At 44.1% G+C, this 23,297-nt stretch overlaps 1 protein-coding gene across 1 annotated transcript in view; it reads left to right on the top strand.

Annotated features, from left to right (window-relative positions):
- The first annotated feature begins 5,368 nt into the window (after window positions 1-5,368).
- PIK3CD (phosphatidylinositol-4,5-bisphosphate 3-kinase catalytic subunit delta) overlaps window positions 5,369-23,297 on the top strand; it is a 35,343-nt gene continuing 17,414 nt past the window's right edge. The window contains exons 1-8 of the mRNA XM_033156240.1: window positions 5,369-5,452; window positions 10,806-10,969; window positions 15,193-15,421; window positions 16,279-16,511; window positions 17,341-17,520; window positions 18,461-18,610; window positions 19,397-19,486; window positions 21,046-21,267. Coding sequence (XP_033012131.1) covers window positions 10,829-10,969; window positions 15,193-15,421; window positions 16,279-16,511; window positions 17,341-17,520; window positions 18,461-18,610; window positions 19,397-19,486; window positions 21,046-21,267 — 1,245 coding nt within the window. The 5' untranslated portion in view covers window positions 5,369-5,452; window positions 10,806-10,828. The remainder of the gene's footprint in view (window positions 5,453-10,805; window positions 10,970-15,192; window positions 15,422-16,278; window positions 16,512-17,340; window positions 17,521-18,460; window positions 18,611-19,396; window positions 19,487-21,045; window positions 21,268-23,297) is intronic.

Below are 23,297 nucleotides of genomic sequence, written 5' to 3'. Positions count from 1 at the left end.
AGCAGCCTATATCTCGCTACTGCTGCTGCTTTGTTGGTTTTGGTGCTACATTTTAACTATTTTATTGATTATTGCTATTTCATTTTATGAGTTATTGTAAATCACTCTGGAAGTTTATAACTGGAGAAAGGTTTAAAATAAATCAATGCAACTGGAGAATGGTTTAAAATAAATCAATGCAACTTAATTTTATTTATTTATGGTGATTGCATTCAGTTTTTCTGATGCATATGAGGCCCACAGAGTAGCTTATAGCCAGGGCTTTCCTTCTGCTGGAGCTCACCGGAGCTCAGCTCCAGCACCTCTCAGGTGGACACCATTGCCATTCTAAGAGAACAAGGGAGAAGTTCATGGTGAGCTCTGGCACCTCTTTTTCTTGAAAAGTAACACTGCTTATAGTGCGTGCAAATCGACATCAGAATGAATAATCTTTCTATTTACATAAAAATGCAAGACTGTTGTCACACTGTAGTTTGCATGGCTGCCAACAGATGGCCACATTGACTCCAGTGGGACAGCAAGCAGGCAAGTGAGCATGGCGGCTAGGAAAGCTTTTTAGTGGGGATGGCAAGCAGAGTCAGGGGTAGACTTTGATAATCTTTCTTAACACGACGCCCTGTGTGAGGCCAAAATTTGGCTCCCCCAAACGGATCTTCTCAATTTTGCGACCCCTTGGGAACCACCTGCCCTGCCCTAAATGCAGAGCTGGCAAAGTCCACCAGCCTCTACCAGTCCAAGAGCAATCATCCAGTACAGTAGTTAAGTTGATTAATCAACACAATACTGGGATTAGTTGTTTAATCTACCAATTAAAATTCGGATTGCATTTTTATCTGTTATCTAACAGCAGAATTCTGCACAACTTTATGCAGAAGTAAATCCCCGTTTATTGAATGAGGATTGCTCCCACGGATGCTCACTAACCCAGGAGTAAATCCCATGTGAGTAGATGTTCCTAGGGTTGGATTAAGCTGCACAAAGGCTCTCCAAATTACACCTTGGTTGCAGAAAAGAAACAACGCTGATAATTTCTGTGGCTTCACTGAAACATGCAAAAGACATTTAGGCTAAGCTGGGGAAAAGGGCAATGAATAAAATGAGTCACCTTCTAGAAGGAGGTTTGAGTGTCTCTGCAAAGTTAAAATGTGTTAGATTGCAGGGGGGAAATAGCTGCAGAGTTAAATGTTTCCTCTCCTCCACAACCCAGGTGGTTGTTGAAAACTGGTAACATTTTAATCAGGCTTAAAGTAAATTTAATTAAAACGTTGAAGGTAAAAAATCAATTACCAGGAGAAGTGAATTGCCCAGTTTGTCCTTAAACATATAAATATTTCCTCTGTGCTTTTACTGAAACAATCCTATGCATTTTACTTAGCAAAAAGACTACATAACACACCCCAACATGTTTAAAGCACACGACGTCCCCAAATAAACTTGGGAACCGTAGTTTACGTCTCGCAGAGCTATGATTCCCAGCACTGTTAACAAGCTACAGTTCTCAGGATTCTTAATTTTTTAAGCCATGTGTTTTAAATGGATGGTGTGTACACAGCCAGTGTGTGCTCATGTGGCTGTGCAGCCTTGCAGTGCTCTACTTTTAGCACCACCTATTATTGCCCCATTCTACATCTTCTTAGCTGTCTTCTGCCCTGCCAACTGCAAAGGTGGATCTACACACAGGGAAAAAAATGCTATAAATAAGTCAGAAATTAGATCGTTATAACAGAATTTTAAAACCCCTGTGGGAAAATGCGTATTAAAACTTCCTGCTTTCTAGCGTCATTGGTGTTGCATGTTTATAGCGCATTCAAATAATTGTTTCTTTACTAATGTAGCTGTGTCTCAATAGTCACCAGCCACCACTGCCTTTATTATAGTGATGTGTTTTGGTGTAATGGGAAGGTGTTCCTAAGATTACAGGGGATCAAGGCAGGCACTGCTAACAGGATGTGGACGCAGATTTTATTTTAATCCCTGGTCTATTGGGTGCATTGCTAATTGTTTGCTATTTGCATGGATGGTTGTGTTGTTTTCATTAGTTTAATGTGTTCATTTTGCTTTTGCTTTTTAAATGGGATATAAGCTTGTTATATATGGTTTATGGGGCCGAGCATTTAAGAAAGGCGGACCCAGCCTGGTTCTGCACCCATGTGCACCTGACTGGGCCCTTTAATAAACTGTAGCACAAAGGCAGGAGTTGCAGGTGGTGCTGAAAACAGCTGTCCAGCTGTGGAAGATGGCAGTCTCCAAAGACTAACCAGCCTTCCTGTTTGTCTTGTGGTTGCAATTAACCAGGCGGCCTTCAAAAACATTTTACTTTGTCCCGTTCGCCTATTAGGGTGTTGAAAAGGCGAGGAATGGGTGATGCACAATTAGCTTTTTAAGTTGCCTAATTGGCCATAATTGCAACAAGAGCTTTTTCTAAAAAAGAAAAAGCGGCAGCCTTTGGGATGTTGGGCAGATTCCTAGAAGGTCAGGAACTATATTATTATACTGACTTCCTTGGTCCATTTAGCTTGGTATCATCTCTGTCCCATCCTTCACCAGCCTGGTGCCCTCAGTATGTTTTGGACTATAGCTCTGCTGCCCTGGGACAGATGCAAGTTGTATTCTAAAATATCTCTAGGAGGGAATGGCTTGCCAGGATTTCTCCAACCCTACTGGGAGATGCCACTGGTGATTGAACCAGGGATCTTTTGCATATAAGGCGGAGGCTCTACCACTCAGCTGTGAAACTCCCTCTTAAAAGTAAAGCAAATATTCTAGTCCTCATGGTTTATTTTATTTAATAAATGAGAAGAGTCTCATGCTTGACCGACTGAGTTAGGCCAATACGTTACTCAAATAAAATGTGGGGTGTGATAGAACAGTCTCCCCCAATGCCTTATTTGTGGCTGCCAAGTAAGGATGCCCACTGAGCAGAGGGGGAAAGCTGGGTCTGTTCTTATGCCTTTATAGGCAGTGTGAGATGCAGAAATCACTGTGTGTGTGTGTGTAGAGAGAGAGATAGCGGGGGCATCATAATCAAATTATTATTTGAGGTGCCAAAGCTACAATGGGCAGCTGAAAAGTTAGCAACCACCCATTTAACAATTAGTGCACAGCAACTTCTGTGTCAGACGTTCAAAAATAATTGAACCGTGACACTTCTTCAAATAAGCAGAAGTTGTCCTCTGGTAAACAGTGACTTACAGAAATATCTCCACATATAGCAAGGCAGGGTTGAAGGATTCATCATCAACAACAACAACCTCAGAGAAGCTCTGTAGAGAGGTTTGTGATGGCTAAACAATTATACCCTTATTAAAGGCATTTTCTGCTTTTCTGCAGCTTCCAAAGATTGAAGGGAATATGGAGTTGTAAAGCAGATTGCAAGTACAATCTTAAAAATATAAGACAATGAAACCATGAAAGGGGATTGTAGGAGGGGCACAGAGAACCCTGAAGGAAAGCCTGTTGTCTTGAATATAATTACATATTATTTTTATAACCCAATGTGTTCTTCATGGATACATATGTAGTGATTTGTTAGATTTTTGTACAGTGGTTTTCGAACGTCCTGGAAGTTGAATGCTTTGGTTTTTGAACCCTGAAAACCCGGAAGTAAATGCTTCGGTTCTTGAAGAAGCCTCAGAAGTTGAACATGATATGCGACATCAAGATCTGGAGGCATAGCTGTTGGCTATTGAGGTTTCGGTTTTCGAACGTTTCAGAACGGATTACGTTCAAAAACCGAAGTACCACTGTACACTGTTGATAGAATTAGAGCCGAAAGATTATGTTGGTCTAATCAGTGGATGCATCAGCTATAGCTGTAGATTAGCATGGCATCTGCCAATGTAGTACGCACCAGGTGCATGGAACTTTCATCACTCTCACCTGGAGGGGCAGCAAAAGTTGGACTGGTTGGCAAAGAGCTAATTGCACAGAGTTTCATTTGAAATAAAAATAAAAATGGAGGCTATTTTCGTTCAGACGTATGTAATGCCACCCCGACTGAAAGAGAAACCTGCTAGCAGAAATGGTATTTCCTCCTGACAAGGAACAGAATCTCTCATTTCTTAAACACTGCCTTACACCTTTTTTCAGTTCTGCATTCTTACAGCGAGGTCATTTTCAGTGTGGGGATCTTCCATGCAGTACCAATGAAGAGTGGGGAGGTATCAGTAGCATACCCTCCAAGTGTCCCTATTTTACAGACAGTCCTGGAACCACAAAAGCCACCCCAGCTTTGTTAAAGGTGATGGTCTTCACTTCAATTTTAACACGTCTGCAACCACTGATTCTACATGCCTGTTTTCATAGTTTGGCTTTTCACCTTTTATTTTCCGTCTGTTATAATTGTTCACTCTGTTTTATATATAATGAAATAATATTTTTTTAAAATAAATACTAAAATAATAATAATAATAATAATAATAATAATAATAATAATGGTGGACATGAGGAGCATTGTACGGTATAACAAAAAATTAGAGATACCTGAGGGTATGTTATACTGCTCATGATTATGGATTCCCCCCCCCCCCCTGAAATCTGAGAGTCTGGGACAAGTTATTGGCCCCATGGTGGTAATAGGCACTGGACTGGCAACCCCTCCTATAGGGGGATGGAATGGAGTATTCTGAATAAGGGGTGTTGTCCGGCTAGCACCATGAACAAGAGGACTCCACATTGCAATATTTTGTTAAAGGCCCTATATCTAAAAGGCCACTGATGCTCAGTGTGCTGCATAGAACATGTTTAACAGCTAAAATGGTGCATAAACTTTTTTTAAAAAAATAAATAAATATTGGCAGAGAAAAGTCAAATGTTTAAATCGACTTTTCAGAAATCTTGAATCACTCGGCACTCTGGATAAAACAGCAGCAATAAGCTGGAAGAATGTTTTAAAGTGAAAGACGTTAATGTTTTAACCGCTTTAGGACTTTGCTTCCGTTTTCAGACATTGCATCTCTTTGGCGCCCTGCGCTCCTTGAGGAGGGAAGGCACGATGCAAATTCAAGAAGCAATGGCAATGCCGCAGCGCATCCTGTGTGGGGCTGCCCTTGGAGGCTGTTCAGGCCGGGGTGGTTGCCTGGGCTTGAGGGCTGATGGGAGTTGTAGTCCAGAACCATCTGGAAGGTAGCCGGTTGAGGAAGGCTGACCCTAACGTGTTGCTTTTTGTGCCTGTTGCCTGCGAGAAAAAGTTGTCTGCAAACGCTTCCTGTTGCCGCAGAGACTTTGCAAACGGTCCCTTGGAAAGCGCCAAGCCCAGCCTTCGGAAAGGAGGGGGTGCCGAAGACTTCCTAGGCCGGCGTTCTCCAGATTATCCCTGGCAAGGTTTATTTTATTTTTTTCAGTTCAGTTCAGTTCCGTTCATTTTTATTTTTATTTTTAATTTTCAGTCGGCGCCGGTTAAGAGATCCGCTTGCTTTCCTGCTGAGGAAGGGATCATGGATGCTATCCTCAGGTCAGTAGAAGGGGTGGTGGGCGCATCATGAATAAAGATTTGACACTGTATGTCAGCCTCTGCCCTCCCAGGAATTCAGTCTTCTCCAGCAGCTGGTCCTACTCGGAGTAGACCCATTGAAGTTAATGGGCTCGGCTCGTTTAGGCTCATGAATTTCCTTACTCTGAGATCGTAGCAGGCGGCAACGCTTGGTTTATTCTGGGTTGTATCCAGCCCTTACTCAGAGTAGACCCGTTGAGATTAATGGGGAAGACTAGCCCAGGCGCAATACTTTTGAATGGGTGTACTCGTGAGTAAAATCTAGCAGGGATGCAACCCCCTGACTTTGAATTCCACCCCATTCCATTCCTCTCCCAATTTAGGAACACATGATGCTTGTTTTTCGCTGTGATGCTCTTTCTTTTCCTTTTTTGAAGGGGGTGGGGTGGGACTTCTCTGGGCTGAATTTCAGCTCTTGGGAGTTACTCACAGGGGTAAATGTGAAATGGAGGTGAATGGGAATCTATTCTAGATTAGTTTCTAACGGTTGCTATGAGACCTTGAGTGCAGTGCCTCTGAGCATGTTCAGAGTGCCCTTAGAACACTGTCTTCTACCAACTCAAACTGTTTATTCAGCCTGGTGTTCCGATTTATTTTAACTGGAGATGCTGGGAGACCTTCTGTTTCTGTGAGCCATTAAACATTTCAGATTTGGCCATTAGGGATGCAAGGGGTCTGTGTCAGAAGGTTGTGACATTATATGTACCTTTGTTATACATGAACATCTTTAAATAAAAACAAATTAAAATAATGATAATAGTATTTGCCTGCCTCTCAGCATCCTGACCTAAGTTGGGTCACCAGACACACTTATATTATCGGATTAAAAAGTGGGTCCCCAAAATTATGTTTGGGCTAAAGGTTTAGCCTTGATCTGAAAAGCTGGAGGACTGTTGCAAAGCATATAAAATGTTAAAATTGGGGCTTAGAGGTCTGAAATAAAGGATGTCAATTTTGCAGTTGGGGTGGTACATATTGTTGCTTCAGTGGTATGGGGAGAGGGGAGGAGTGATCTTACTGCCGGCCGGGTGTGTATATCTTTGTATGGAGCAGACTTGATATTTTTTTAAGGATGCTGAGCTCTCTGTAGCTCAAGAGCTATGGGGTTGTTAATCTTCATTGTGGGACCAACTGTTTGCTTCTTTCTCCTCAACCTTTTGAAGTATGGTATGTTCTGAAAATAGTTTTACTTTGATTTTTACAAAGAAGAAGAAGCAGAAGTATTATATGCCATGCTCTTCAGTTTTAACCCAGGCAAGAAATAAATAACACCACAGGTCGAGTCCGAACTGGTTTGTTTATCTCAGCCTTGAAGCTAATCCCTATTTTGGGGCAAGATCTGGTATTCTGCGAATCTTCTCATTTCTTTCTTTATTTTAAAGGGGCATGCATTTATAAGACTTTAGTCTTCATTGCTATAGAGAGAAGCTTGACAAAGCTAATCCGTACTCCTGTGCGAGATTCAGTATTCTGAGAATTTCAGTATGTATTTATTTATAAGAGGGCTTGCATTTCTAAGGTTCTAGTCCTCATTGTTACAGGGGGTGGGGAAAGCTTGTGAAACATATGGGCAGCATTTGGCTGCTGGAAAAGGTTTAATCTTCCTTTGAATTATGTATCGGCATATACAAACATGCATTATATTGGTCTCCTCCCAGCTTTATTATCAATCTCCGGAATAAATCATCCTCTTCCTGTTATGCTCTGAAAATGCCCCGGCAAATAAATGCTTCAACTTTGCAGATGTCTCCCCCCACCCTCCAGTGTGGCCTGTAGAGGTTTTTGTTTCATGTGTTGTTGTTGTTGTTTTTTTTTTTTGCTATTCTAAGTGCAAGTTTGCCTGGCATCGTAAGTGCCTGGCAAGTCAGATTTATAATAACAAAGCACTTAGTGTAGGGCTACTGCGTTATCAAGGGGAATAATAATTCGCTCTCTTAGCTATTGGAGTAATATTTCTGCCTCTGTGACCTGTAAATGGACAGGGCTGGCTGGTAAACTTAGCTTTGCTCCTGGGGTCCGTTGTGTGTGGGGTAAGCTGGATTCTATACACACCCCATTGAGCGAAGTGCTGAAGCACATGAGCACACCCCCTCTGAAGGTCGAAGAGAAAAATCCAGGAAGGTGGCATAAGATTCCAGAAATGGAATGGGAGGTCAGCAGCCGTGGACTCATGATGTCACAGCTATGACGTCACCGGCACTGGCCTTTAGCTCCATGTGCTGCCAGAACAAAACATCTCTCCCTGCAGGGAGAGGCGCGGGGGGGGGGGGGGAGTATTTGCTTGCTGTGTCAAGAACTCCTGTTTCTCAGCAACTGTTCTTTGCAATTTCGCCTGTGCTGGGAAAAGGGAACTTAACTGAGAACAGGCACTGTCTGGACTGATTTTATTGATGGCTGTGGACTCTGCTTGGAAACGATCTGGTCTGGTTTTTTTATTTAAAAAAACTCAAGTGACCCCAAACAGCATTACATTCTGCTTGTTACTCAGTGTTCGGCACAAACGCTACCGTCGGGAGGGAACATCTGATTCTGCAGCAATCTGTCTGTCCGTCCCCCCCACAATCATTTGGACGGCATGCTCTGAAGCAGAGCTATTTTGAATTTTCATTGTGCGGTATTTTCAGTGCCATTGGCTGCCTTGGATGTTTTGTCAGCATTGGAAAGATGAGCTGTAACCATTGTTCCACCTACGTCTAGTGTTGTTCCACCTGAGTTCAGTGATGGACATGTTTGGGGAGCATGTGGGAAGTCCGAAATTCAGTCTTTATCAAAGGGGTGAGGAACCAGTGGTCCTCTAGATGTTTTCAGTTTGCCCTAACCATCTCTAACCATTGGCTGGTGGGAGTTGGGAGCCCAACTAAACCTAGAGGGCTGCAGGTTCCCCATCCCGGAACTAGACTGCCACTTTCCTTTACTGCCCCTACCTGCCTCCATCACTTCCCTTCACTGCCCTGAGTTTGAACCATAGAATCATAGAGTTGGAAAGGAGCACAATGGTAATCTACTCCAACCCCCTGCAGTGCAGGAATCTTTCGCCCAATGTGGGGCTCGAACCCACGATCCTGAGCTTGAGTCTCATGCTCTACCGACTGAGCTATCCAGCCTCAACTCTGCCTTCCTCTAAATGTTGCTGGACTGCGATCCCACCATCTCTCACCGCTGGCCCTGCTGGTTGGGGCTGATGGGAGCTGGAGTCCAGCAAAGCCTCCTTAGCCTGCCATCTCTGCTTAGAAGTGTGGTGCAGCGGTGAGAGAACGATGAGAGAACTTCCAAGTTCAAAATCTACCACTCGGCTATCTCTCGGGCTTCTTACCTACCTCACAAGGCTGTTGTGAAAATTCTGAAATGCAGTGGGTGGGTGGGGTAGAGGTGGAAGAGAGGAAGAGAACCAGGTACTTCATCTGGGAGCCTTGAACTCTTTGGAGGACATATGGGATAGAAAATGTGAAAAATAAAAGCATCGTTTTGTTGACAGGTGACAGGGAAAAAATCCTCTCTGTCTGAGACTTTGGAAATTTGCTGCCTGTCAGAGCAGGTGAATCCAGAGTCGTGGTCATGCTTAGTTGGCATCCACATTTAAAAACACATTGAATGCACATTGAAAACACATGGCACCCCTCAAAATAATCCTGGGAACTGCAGTTTGCTAAGGGTGCTGGGAATTGTAGTTCCATAGAAGTAAGCTACGGTTCCAAGAACGATTCCTCCAAAGAATCCTGGCCACCTTCGTTTGTTAAAGGCTCTCAGAATTGTAGCTCTGTGGGGGGTGGGGTAAAGTAGTTCCCAAAGAATCCTGGGAACCACAATTTATTAAAAGGGCTGGGAATTGTAGCTCTGTGTGGGAGTAAACAACAGTTCCCAGGATTCTTCTTTGCTGGGGGAGTATCATGTGCCTTAAATGTGTTAGGGATTTGTAGTCATTTCAGGTGATGTGACGTGAGCAGGAATTGCTAACTCCCACGCCACCTCTCACCCTGCGCTAATATATTTCAAATACAGATGGAGTCTCCTGGGGTGGCATCAAATGTGTGTTTGTCCCGCTCACCCCCTCCGAGTCATCCCTGGCTCTGCTTATGCATCTGTAACTCAAAACAAGCAACAGTCATAAATGCTTCTGGCATGCTCATATTGTAAACATGTCTGGGGTTTGATCTGTGTTTCCCGGCTGCAGAGGACAGGGAGGGTGTCAGTGAAGCCTCTTCTCTATTTCCTCTACTGAGCCCCCACCCTACCCCCAGCCACTCAGTTCCCCCCCCCCGTACTTATATTTCCTTCCCTTCCTAGGAAGTTGAATGTGTGGTTTGTGGTGGCTGCATCTGGACTTGAAGCGATACCAAAAGGGCTCAACAGATAATATTTTTTTAATTTTTTTTTTTAAAGCAAGAACCACAGCCTGCATTTCTGGGAATTTTTGCACCCAGCTTAGCAACAGATGAAGAAACGGCACGCGCTCTGAGGGGCTGGCATGCAAAAGTGGTGAAGCTTGACAAATGGCACCCGAGGGTCCTGCAAGCTGCATTATTTTTTGGGGTAGGGTGGGTTGTTGCTTCACACACACAACACACAACACACACGTCCCACACTTTCCCAGAAGGTTCTGGTGCCTCCTAGTCCTTTAGCAGGTGTATTGTGGTTAGAAAGTCAACACCTGGCACCGTCAGGATTTACATGGAGATGCTGCACTGGGAAGAAACCTCACCTGTTGAATCTCTGCCTCTTGTGTAGCTCTCTTGGGAAAGGGTGCAAGATGGGGTAATCTTTTTGAGACATGGTACCTTTCAGAATTAAGCATTGGAAACTTGCAGAGAGGCATAATTATTATTGCATCCATCCCATCCCATTCCAATTGAAAGGGAGATCTCTTTCCAATAATTGTGGAGGTGGAAGTTTGAATTTGGGTGTGCTAGGCAACCAGTGACTTCCCTTTACTACTTATGGGTCCAGAAAAAAAAATAGGACATCTCCCGACAACCGCCACGATCCTGGTGATATTTTTATTAGCATTAATTTCAGCTAATGATCAGGTGGCGAATCCAGCCTCCCAAACTTCTTGGTATTATTTTGCTCTCTCTTTTTTGGGTTACGTTTCTAGTCCTTAGGATTACGTTCCTTCTCATAAGGACTGCAAACTTGCTTGTCAGGAAAGACGAAAAGATGATCCAGGTGCTAAATTCTTTGTTTATAAACCCCTGGCTAGTGCGGCCTGTTTGGGAGCAAAACTGAAAACCATCACATTTCTATCTGTCTTGAGACCTTACAGATACATACGGTACGGTAAGTTTAACTTGTCCTCTCTGCTTCTCCTTGGTGGCAGGTTGTAGCTGAGACCGGAGCAGGATGCCCCCTGGGATTGCTTGCCCTGTAGAATTTTGGTCCAAAGAAGCGAACCAGAGCATTCAAGTAGACTTCCTCTTACCCACTGGCATTTACTTGACCCTCTCCATTTCCTGCAATGCAAGTCTTAACACCATCAAACAGGTACTCAGCTCTTTCTCTTTTTATCTTTCTCCATCGCGACGGAGTTGCCAAACTCATTCCACATGTTTTCTGTAAGCAAGAGATTGTGCAAGGTCCCGAGGTTCTCTGATGCATCCCAAGCCAGGGCTGGAAAAATTCCACGAAGCTAAAGTGTTGTTAGTGAAAAGAACTAACAACATATTCACCCAAGGGCCAAATGTGGCCTTCTAAGCTTCTCCGTTTGGCCCCCTGGACTCTCTCCCAAAACACACCTCTCAACAGCCCTGCCCTGCTCCCTCCTTACCTAGTCAGATGGGCAGGGTACTGCTGCTGCAACAACAACAACTATTATTATTATTATTATTATTATTATTATTATTATTATTATTATTCCCAGCTAGGCTAGGTCATTGAACTCTGAGCATGCCTCTTGCTTCCTTTCCTGGACGGAGGACAGAGACGGATCTCTCTCTGTGTGTAGTCTACTACTGTATACAGAGATGAAATTTGCATTCATCGCCCCACCTACTTTTCCCTCTGGCCCCTCCCACCATCAGAATGCAGCCCCTGGAAAGCTGCCCAGAAGGGAATGCGGTGCTCTATTTGAGAATGGTTCCCTGTCCACCTTCTGGCCCTTGCAGAGAACTGTATGCGCCTTTCAGACACCCCCCCCCCGCCAGCAGCCAGCATGAAAGGCAGAAATCCTTGTATTTCCCTAGCCTTGGAGCTTAGCAGCCGGCCGTTTTGTTACAAATGCAACTTGGGCACAGCAGAAAGTCACTGTCTGTTTATCAAATAAAGGAAGTGGCAGTTGACCTGTTCGAGGTGAGGTTGCATTTCCCCTTCTTAAAAGATTCAAGATTGCACCTTTGCAGGTGCATCTAAGACCTCATCTTATTCCAGAAAATGCCCACATTTAGTTTTACTTACCTACCTGTTTCTCTGTTGCTAAAAAAACAATCCAAGCAGTTTATTTGATTCCCTCACCCCCCAGGACTTTTACGTCAAAAACGTGCTGTGATACGCCAGTTAGCGCATTTGAATTAGTTTACAGGACAGGGCAAAAATTTCAGGAGTATGATCCTGATTTTGGGTACCAGTGGCCTGGCTAGCTATGGCAAGGCACCAGAAAGATTCATGGGGTGGGGGCACCATGGAGCGTTGTTATCATGAAATGCGTCATGTTGCCATGGTGAAAAATTACCACAAAACTCCAACTTACTCAGGGGACAAATTAAAGCAACTTGGTGGCGATTTGGCTTAACTTTATCATATTTCAAGGACACGTTCCAGGCAGGCAAGATGCTCAGAGTGCAGTAAAGAAGGACCAGGGAAGTTGTGGCCTCGGGAGAGGGAGTGTGGTTTGGAGAGAGTTCTGAGGGCCAGATAAGAGAGGCTTTGAGGGCCGGCTCCCCACCCCTGGTCTGAAGCTCCCCCGATGTTATTGGTTAAGCTAACAGAATTAAAACCAAATCAAAGGTCCACTGTCACATGACGCAAAGCTCTGGAAGTCATAAGGCTTCCTATGTTTATACATCTGTTGTTTTCAGAACTGCCTTCAAACAAAACAACGTAAGCAGTTCTTTCCCAGAATCTGGGCATTGTCCGAAGGTATGTTTCGTGAACAACGTTCTGTGCAGGAGAAAGAACACTTGGCATTGTTTGAATGGAGAGCAATTCTTTCTTTCCTCGTGCCACTGGTTTTACGCAATACAAAATGACAAAATAAACGGAATAAAATAACCCTAACCGCACACAATCAAAGCAGATTACAGGAATGATATAAGGCACGGCAGAGAAATGGAAAGAAATGCATTTATTTTGCAACGGTGAAAATGCTAGGATGTTTTAAGAACCCCCGTGTGTGTGTGCATGTAGAGTAATGGGATGGAGTAGTTTGGATGAGTATGTTGTACGTAAAAGCCCCAGGTTAAATTCACCAGCATCTCTAAGTGGGGCTGGGAAGGTCCTCGTGCCTGAAATCCTGGAGAACTGCTGTCGGCCAGTGTGGGTAATATTGAGCTCAAGGGACCAGTTGTCTAACTCAGTATAAGACAGCTTTCTATGTCTTAAGGGAAAGGTTTCAGCTCAGTGTCAGTGCATCTGCTTTGCACATAGGTCTGAGGTTCAATCCCTGGCATCTGGGAGTGTCTCCTACCTGAAACCCCAGAGAGCAGCCAGTGTAGACGATTGTGAGCTAGACGGATAAATGGTCCTACTTGGTATAATGTACAATTTGTGTTGTGATTTTCCTTATGTAACAAACACGACCAGGAATAAGACCCTCAGAAATATAAATTATATAAAAATATCAATATATTTATAATTTATATAATGTATAGTTATATATATATGAATGAGCTGGTAGAGCATGAGACTCTTAATCACAGGGTTGTGGGTTTGAACCCCATGCTGGGCAAAATATTCTTGCACTGCACGGGGTTGGACTAGATGACCCTTGGGGATCCCTTCCAACCTTACAATCCTGTGATTCTGTGATCTGTAATGTAATTCAAAATACGAACAACGTAAAATGTAGTCGTTCCGTAGTTTAATTCTTTATTGCCTTATTTTTATGGGGTTGGTTTTTTTTAAGCACATTTCAAGTATGTTTACAGTATGCATCTGTGGGTCTTAACTATTGGCTCAATATAAGGCAATTTCGTATATCATAAGGGAAAGTCTCAGTGGTAGAACACCTGCTTTAAACACAGAGGATTCCTAGTTCATCATTTAAGTATTTCCCATCCCTTTCAACAGAATTCACCCTGTGAACAAACTTGAACTCGGCTAGCTGCCTTGATTGGACTCCCATCTTAGGGAAGGCACCTGTTCAGATGTTGATGGGGCAACTCAAACGAGGGCCTCATCTGCACTATGCACTTGAAGAAGCAGCATCATACCACTCCAAACAGCAATGGCTTCCTCCACAAAGAATCCTGGGAACTGTAGTTTGTTAAGGGTGCCAAGATTTGTTAGGAGTTTCCATTCCCCTCATAGAACTACACTTCCCAGAGTTCCATGGGAAAGGCGTATAGGTTGTTAAGCCACTCTGTGAGGGGAATTGGGGGGGGGTCTCTCTTGCCAACTCTCAGCACCCTTAACAAACTACAGCTCCCAGTATTCTTTGGGGAAGCCATGAGTGTTTAAAGTGGTGTCATCGTGCTTTAAATGTATAGTGCCGATGGGAGCAAGGAATGGGGGAGGGAACAAGGTGTATACAGTGCTTTTTTATATAAAAAATGTTTAGGGGTACTCTCATTTTCCTACTCATATTGAAATACTGCCCCTCAATGAGGCCCAACTTAGATTTACAAAATGTTTAGGGGTATGCGTCCCCCCAGAAAAAAGCAGTGTAGTGTCAAAAGAATACTATCTTCAGTGGACTTTGAATACCAAGGATCTGAGTACAAATTGCCAACTGCTTTACCTTACAAACTGTACTGCTCAGATCCAAAGGTCTTTGCAATCCAAAAAGGAAGAGCAAACAACGAAACACAGCATCTGATTTATACAGAGACGCACAAATATGCTACCAATGTAACTAAGTTTGTTTAAAATAAAAATAAAAATGGTATGACAGCTCTATTTAGGTTAGATTGTGGTCATGATAGAAAGGAGTGAGGCTGGAAGTGATTTGATCTGTTTTAACGGCTGTGAACAGATTTCTTTTCACCCAGATAGAGAGACTTCTTGTTGTTTAATTGATCAGTCACATTAGTATTTTTAAAGCATTTCCTTCCTTAGATGTACAAAAAAATGCTCTATTTTTGTGATTAGCATAAATATCAAACCTGCTGATGATTCGCTTTATGTGTGTGAACACCAGAAGCAGCCTAACAATTGCTATTTATTTAAAAGAAAACAAACAAAAAAGGAAATAAAGGGTTGGATCCATTGTTTGTCCTATTCAGAGTAAGCCTGTTGAGATTAAGTTAGTCATGCCCATTAATTTCAATGGTTCTCCTGTGAGTAAGACTAATATTCAATACAAACCCAGTGCAAAGAAACGGGAACTATTTCTTTTCTTTAAAAATAAGTTTGTAAGGCAGGAATAGAGTACCTGTTGCCCTCCAAATGTTGTTGGATTCCAACAACACGTGCTGACTGTGGCTGGTGGCGAGTTGTAGTCCAGAACAACCCTAGAGGGGAGCAGGTTGGTGTGGGCAGTCCTGGCTCTAGAGGGGCAGATATTCTGATCCCAGAATAAAGCATCTTCTCCTCCTCCTCTCCCTGTGTTTCAGATGGTCTGGCACCATGCTCAGTTTGAGCCCCTCTTCCACATGCTCAGTGGCCCAGAGTCCTACGTCTTCACCTGTGTCAACCAGACAGCCGAGCAGCAGGAGTTGGAGGACGAGCAGCGGAGGCTCTGCGATGTCCAGCCCTTCCTGCCGGTCCTGCGGCTTGTGGCCCGTGAAGGCGACCGAGTTAAGAAGCTGATCAACTCTCAGATCAGCCTCCTCATTGGCAAAGGTGAGGCCCAACCTCGAGGGGTGGTAATTTGGATTGGATTAACCCAGCCTTGCCCTGCCTGCCACCTTCCAGTTGGTTTGGACTATGACTCCCATCAGCCCCTGGTGCCAGGGCCTTCAAATCCCATCAGCCCCTGGTGTTTTGGACTCTCATCAGCTGGATAGTAGTAATAATTATATTGTTGTTGTTGTTGTTGTTATACTTATATCCCACCTTTCCTCTAAGGAACTGGGGTATAGTTTAATCTTCACAACAACCCTGTGAGGGAGCTCAGGCCAAGAGAAGGTGACCACCCCAGTGAGCTGCATGGCTGAGTGTTTGGAGACACTGATGTGAGAGCACTTTCAAAAGTTGCTCAATCCCATCTGTTGTTTTGGTTGCCCCTTTCTGAACATTTTTCCAATTCTATGATTTGTCTGAAAATAGAGTAGTTAGGGCAGTGGAAGCAGAACCCCTGTAAAGCTTAAAAACAACATATTAACTCATTCTGCATGCCTGATTTGTAGTTTGTTTTCCTCTTTTATTTTTCCCGTGTTGTTAAAATTGGTCTCTCTGTTTTATATACATTATGAAGTGAAATAAAAATATTTACAAGAACAACAACTCAGAACTCTAATAAACCCAATTCCAAAATCATTTCAGTTTATGACTCTTCTATGGGTGCTGGCCATCCATTTTTAAGCGCCCACCCACCAATGCTTTCATAAGGACTGGGAACTTAAAAGTTCAGAAATATTTAAAAGATGCCATTCTTAAGAGTGATGTCGTTGCCTGGTTCTACATCACAGATGGCATCCCCCACACTCAAAAAAACTATTATTATTATTATTTTAAAAATTGGGATTTACTATTGTCAGGCCTGCATGAGTTTGACGCCTTGTCCGACCCAGAAGTGAACGACTTCCGCACCAAAATGCACCAGTTCTGTGAAGAGAGAGTGACCAGGCGGCAGCAGCTGAGCTGGAAAGCCTGGATGGAATACAGCTTCCCTGTGCAACTGGAACCCTCGTCCAGCAGTCTCGGAAGAAAGAGCCCCCTCCAAGTCCCCAACAGGAACATCTTTGTCAATGTTAAATTTGAGTCCGGAGGGGTAAATCCACGAGCCTTTTCAATCTTAGCAACTTTTTAAAAAAAATACTCTTATTTATTTAATGTGGAATGCATGCAGCTTTTGCAGTTTGCACGAGGACAGATCTCTGCCCGCAAAGAGCTTACAATATAAGATTTGGCATAAGGGGAAACAGAGAGAGGAGGAAGCAGGGCATAAACATGAGGAAAATGTGCAGCATAAGGCAGCTTCCTATGTCATAAGTGGTCAGGCACCTGCTTTTGCATGCAGAAGGTCCCAGGTTCAATCCCCAGCATCACCAGGTTGGTCTGGGAGAGACTCCCTGTATGAAATCTATAGATTAGCATAGACAACACTGACCTAGATGCATATCTGTCTTGCATAATGTCATAAGGCAGTTTTATTATTATCATATTTATTTGTTAGTAACTTTACAAAGGAAAAAAAAGCCTCTCAGAGTGACTTAGCGTGATAAAATGCAACAGTAAATAACAATTAAAATCAGAAAATTTAAAGCTATATATAAAATATGGGTAGATAGTGCTGTCTATACTGACAAATCATAAGATTATTGGTTTCGTTTTGTACTTATTTTTATTATGTATTTTGTGTTTTTAATACAGTATTGTAATTTTATGTTGTGAACCGCCTTGATCTATGGATGAAGGGCAGTATACAAATTTAATTAATATTACTACTACTAATATGTCACTATTTAATTCTGGCATTTTACTGAGAACCATGAGGACTAGAGTCATAATTTTTTTTTTTTTTTTTGCATGGAAATAGGCCATAACTCCCTGGTAGAGCAGCTTCCTGTGTTTTGCTCATTACATTTCCTTCCCTGCAGGAAAGTTTCACCTTCCAGATCTCTCCCAAGGAATTCCCCGTGACACTGATGAGCTATGCTGTCAAGAAGCAAGCCACAATTTTTCGGCACCAAAGAATGAATAGCCCGGAGGAATACGCCCTGCAGGTTAACGGGAAATGTGAATATCTGTACGGGAACTACCCTCTGTACCAGTTCCAGGTGTGTGCTCCCCTCTCCTACCTTTCATCTCACTGACTAGCTGAGAAAGGACAGAGAAGGCAAAGGATATTAGTTCCCTGAGCAGAATGGGCTTTTCGCTTTCTGGGAGGACCCTGTTTGGGAAGCCACTGGGCCAAGCCAGTGGTCTATCTAACTCTGTACTGTGTACAGAGACTCTTCATACTTTCCCAGCCCTATCTGGCGATGCCAGGGATTGAACCGAAGACATCTTGCACACAAGGCAGATGCTGTATCACTGAGCTACAACCCCTCCCTTAAGACCTAGGAACATAGGAAGCTGCCTTTTACTGACTCAGACCATTGGTCCGTTGTGCTCAGTGCAGTTTACATGGACTGGCAGCAGCTCTCTAGGATTTAATATAGGAATCTTTCCCAGCCCCACTTGGCCTGCCTTTAAGAATATACATGTCCAGTTTATTTTACTTTTATAGCAAGGCAAGCCTCTGATTTATTCCTATATTCTATCTATTTTTAAAATTTATTTTGACACGTACATGCTGCTTTGCCCTCGGCACAGCTTAAAAATTGCATGCCAAAGTGATCACAAGGAGAACCATTTAGTTCACTGGGGGACACCAGGAAGGAGGCCATAGAGATGAGTGCAAACTCTCTCTGTGCTATGGATACCAATGCACACGTACCCACCATTCTGTCATTTCAGGAGGGGGGCAGTGGATTGGAATTCAGCGTTTTTCTCATATGGGCTAGAAATGTGGTGGTTGTTTTTTATTTAAAAAAATGAGATTCTCAGGATTCTGTAATTACTGTATCTTTTCTCTGAGAACATAATCTGGGCCTCCCACCCTGACTTGGCCGCCGTTCCCAATTCCTGTATCCTTGCGCTCCTTTTCTCCTCTCGTACATTTAGCGTTTTGAGCTCCTGCTATATGTGCTAAACTTCTTTGATCCATTCCCGCAGTACATCCGTGACTGTTTGCACCGTGGCCTCCTGCCACATCTCACAATGGTGCACTCCACTTCCATCATGGCTCTGTGGGAAGAACAAACCAATGGGATCACTCATCCCTCAAAAGCGTCCCCCAAACCTCCTCCAGTCCCCAAGAAAAAGGTAAGCCATGATAAACAAACAAACGAGAAAGGCATGTCCAGACACTGGTTTTCCCCAGTCTTTGAAACGGAACGTGCGAAGTTCGTAGTCCATATGGAGTACGTGGGTTTAATTTTTTTGTACGTCTCCCTCCCACCCTCACTTGTGGAAATGATACAGTGTTTGCAGGAAGTTTTGAAGCTTCGACCTACCTCATAGGGTTGTTAAGTTAAAGAAAATCATTGCAAGCTAGGAGTGGCGGAAGCTCAGTCCTGGGTGTTGGATGCGGCCCTCCATGCCTCAGCCTGTGGCCCTCAGACCTCTTCCCAGGCCACACCTCCCTCCTTGCCTGCATCTCTCTTGGGTATGCCTGGAATCAGTTCTTGAACTCTGACAATACCTCTTTCTTGCCTTGATGGGAGGCCAGAGTGGGGTGTGGGCAGAAACCAGCCGACTCCACAAAAGTAAAATTCACAGTTGTTGCTCCACCCAATTTTGCCTCTGGCCTTGCCCCACCACTGGCATGTGGCCCCCAGAAACTTGCCCAGGAGAATGTGGCCCCTGGATGGCAAAATTTCCCCACCGCCTCCTGTAAGCCATCCCATGATAGCTCGACGGAAGGGTCGGTGTAGCGACCTGAATAATAATTAAGTCTGGACAGAATAACGGAAATTAAATATATCTCAATGCTTGGTGTATAGCTTTGCCAGCTTATCTAAATAATTTGGTTGATGGTTGCCTCCTATGCTTTATTGGTGATGTTTACCTCTCTCCCTTTCCTCCCACCACCCCAACCCCACATGCTAGCCCAACTCCACCTCTCTGTGGTCACTTGAGCAGCCTTACTATATCGACTTGGTGCAGGGCAGTAAGGTGAATGCTGATGAACGGATGAAGGTACTCTCCCCCCCACACCCCCTTTCTTTCTTTCTTTCTTTCTTTCTTTCTTTCTTTCTTTCTGCTAGACTTTCTGTGGCTGCTTTTCCTCTTCCTGCCTTGTTGTTTACTGCTTGTTGTTTAAAAAATGCTGAGATCAAAAGGCAGAAGTCATGTGCTGACTTCTCTTCCCAACCACCACCAGCCTACATGAGACTTTCATTCAGCTCTTAAATTTGTGTCAGTGGCTTCTCACTACAGGAAAGGGGAGGGTTGTTGATCAGCATTCTGCAGAAGGAGAGTTCTTAGAAATTTCTGGCTGCGTGGGAGATCACTGGTTTTTGGGGTTTTTTTTTTAAATGTGCTCCTGCATGATACAAAGCCAAAAAAAGACAAAAAAAGGAACCCACAAAAGCTGACACCTTCATAGATGTAGAAAATTGGCTCTTCAAGGTGCAGGGAAGGCTGGAACTTTGCTTCTTGAAGGTGCTACCTTTCTGCTAGCAGGGAGGGTTGTAGTTCTTTTTATTAGGTTGAAGAGCTGTCAAAAATGACATTATGATGATGTTGATGATTTAATGTATTTATATCCTGTCTTCCTCCAAGGCTGGGATTCAAAATGGCTACCAACATTTAAAACGGCATTATACAATACAAAGGAATAAAGCCAAACTAGCTAGCTCAAAACATTAATTAAGATACATAGAACACATCTAAAACCAGCAGTTAAAACCCAGTTTGCCCACTGATCAGCATTGCCTGCACCTTACTTTACAAAGGCCTGCCTGAAATAGGAACCTGCAACCTGAAGTACTATTGTTTATCTATGTAGGGTTTTGTTCAGCTTAAGTTAGAGTAGACCCATTGGATTGCATGTGCCGAAGTTAGCCATGGCTGTTAACATCAGTGGATCTGCTTTGAGTAGGATGAGCACTGGACACAACTGGTTGTTACTTAATTATGTTACTTATTTATTTCCATTTCTATAAAACATAGGCAGCTGCCTTGTCCGGAATCAGGCCGTTAGTTCATCTAGCTCAGTGCTGTTTACACTGGCTGGCAGCAGCTCTCCAGGGTTTCAGGCAGGAGGTCTCTCCCAGCCCTACTTGGAGCTGCTGGGGATTGAACCTGGGACCTTCTGCATGTAAGCAGATGCTCTACCCACTGAGCTACTACGGTCTGCCCCCATGTTGAAGCAATTAACAACCAAAACAATCATATAACATAGCAGTGATTCCTGCGTTGTAGCATGTTGGACTACATGACCCTTGGGGTGCTTTGTATTTCTGCTGGGAGCCCGACCTGATCCCATTGACTGGCATTCATCACCACTATAGAGCAATATGTTCATTGGGTTTTGCCAGCAGCAACTCAGCTGAAATGCAGGTCGATGAAGTATTTCCCCCCTGCCCTGTTTACTAAGCAACAGAGACTGATTTGTGTCATTTTCCTTTGCCTACACGTTTCTCTACTTGTTACCTTTTGAAGCGCACATGGGTTGAGCGCATGGCGCACGCATGCACAGAGCTGTGAAGTTGGATGGCTTTGCTCACCCTTGTCCTTGCATCTCCCTTTCTCAGCTGGTGGTCCAGGCGGGCCTGTACCACGGCCACGAGATGCTCTGCAAGATGGTGTGCAGCTCTGAAGTCAATGTCTGTTCGGAGCCCGTGTGGGGGCAGAGGCTTGAATTCGAGATTAACGTCTGCGACCTACCTCGCATGGCCCGGCTGTGCCTGGCGCTCTACGCCGTGGTGGAGAAAGCCAAGAAGGCAAGGTCTACCAAGAAGAAGTCAAAGAAAGCTGTAAGTCCCTCCTAGGGTTCACTGCACTGTGGTGTAGTGGTTAAGTGCGGTAGACTCGTAATCTGGGGAACCGGGTTCGTGTCTCCACTCCTCCACATGCAGCTGCTGAGTGACCTTAGGCTAGCCACACTTCTTTGAAGTCTCTCAGCCCCACTCACCTCACAGAGTGTTCGTTGTGGGGGAGGAAGGGAAAGGAGAATGTTAGCCACTTTGAGACTCCTTCGGGTAGTGAAAAGCAGGATATCAAATTCAAACTCCTCCTCCTCCTCCTCCTCCTCCTCCTTCTGCATTGGCCTGGATCCACCCCACATAACCAAACGAGGTGGTGCAGTCTTGTGCAGTGGCAGGGTGGAATGTACCACTTAACTGCTGGTTGTGTGTGAGAGAGTTTCGTCCTCTTAAAAACACCCTGCAAATAGAAATCTAGACCAGAAGGGGAGAGGGCTGAAACCTGTTTCCCTGATGAATTCGCTTTCTTCTTGCAAGAGATTTTTTTTTTTTAATGTAAGAACCTTCCCAAAACGGCGTATTTCTTCCTTCAGGCACTGTCTGAAACTGTTAATTCTACGCTACGCCTTCAAGATTCTTTCCACTTCCATCCTGTGGCGGTCTTAGAATTAGGGAGCCATAAAACATGTGGATGAGGGAGATGAGGGTGAAGCAGGTCAATTTCTCCAAAGTGTGGCTCGGGTTGTTTACAACTTGGGTCTGTTATCTATGTTAGGACACAGTGATCACTTTAAAGTGTGTGATAGCATCCCCCAAAGGATGTGGCTGGGTGGGGCTGAGTAGCTGTAGATGGGCAGGGGGGTGATTCAGTGGGTGTTGGTTGTTGCCCTTCACTGAGTTCCCCCCTCCCCCCACCCCCTCCTGCTTCTCTCTCTGCACTCCTTTATCTCCATCTTTAAAACATGGGCTTACAAGCCTTGTCTGAAATCCTGGTCTAACTTACAATAGGTTCAAATATCCTTGATCTAAATGATTGCCCATAGGTAGTTAGCAAGATAGATACTTAGCTAGATAGATAGCAAGATATATAGGAAGTTAGTTAGACAGCTAGCAAAGTAGCTAGCTAGATGATAGATAGAAAGTTAGCTATCATATCTAGCAAGATAGCTAGATAGACAGAAGGTTAGCTAGGTAGCAAGAAAGATAGAAAACAAGATAGCTATATAAAGCTAGCTAGCTAGGAAGCAGTATAGAAAGTTAACTACCTAGGTGTAAAACTGGCTAGTTAGCAGATAGATAGAAAGCTAGCATGTTAGCTAGCAAGATAGATAAGATAGGTAGCCTTATTGGTGCCACTGATCTTTTTGACATCTGTTCACAATGCAGGCTTAAAATGCAGCAGGGTCAGTCCTCACCCCCACTGCTTCAAATCACACTTGCATTCTGTTATACACATCAGTGCAGTGGGATATCTTTCCAAGTTGCCACTTCCAATCCACACCAGGGGTTGGAGAGGGAGTGTGGATGTCTTCATACGACTTCCATTTTCAAAGACCACGTTTCTTAAGGAACTAACAGGACAGATGTGGATCGGGGCATTTACAAACCAGCGGGAGCAACGCTGGATGGAGAGTGAACAGGACTGTGTACACAGCCTTAAATGAAAAAGTGTGTAGCTTTTTTGAGAGTTGCAAATTCCTTACGTACAAAAATCCAGTGAGAACAAGCTACAGGAACTGGGCAGGCGGCTTGAGCCCTTGGACTGCATCATGCTCTGCTGAGTCATGCTGCAGCTATTCTCCGTTGCTTCCTTGGAAGGTGCCGAGTCATTCACTTCTTGGACCATCTCCACCAAAGATCTCATCATGTAGGGCTTGGTCAGGAGCCAGGCCTTCTGCTGTTTTGGCTGGGTGACTCTTAAGAAGGCTTAGAAGTTGAAAGAAGGGAGGCAGTTAGAAGTAGAGAGGTGAGGCAATCTTTCTGGGTATTTATTTTCTTGGATATGTGCTGGAAGTGAGCATTGCGAAAGAAAACAGAGGAGGGTGTTTGCAGCCAGATTAATCCCCCGGCCCTGTTTACTC

Source organism: Lacerta agilis, chromosome 8 (assembly GCF_009819535.1).
Source record: "Lacerta agilis isolate rLacAgi1 chromosome 8, rLacAgi1.pri, whole genome shotgun sequence".
NCBI lineage: Eukaryota > Metazoa > Chordata > Lepidosauria > Squamata > Lacertidae > Lacerta > Lacerta agilis.
The sequence above is the reverse complement of the archived record's forward strand: the minus strand, read 5'-3'. Positions and strand labels throughout refer to the sequence as shown.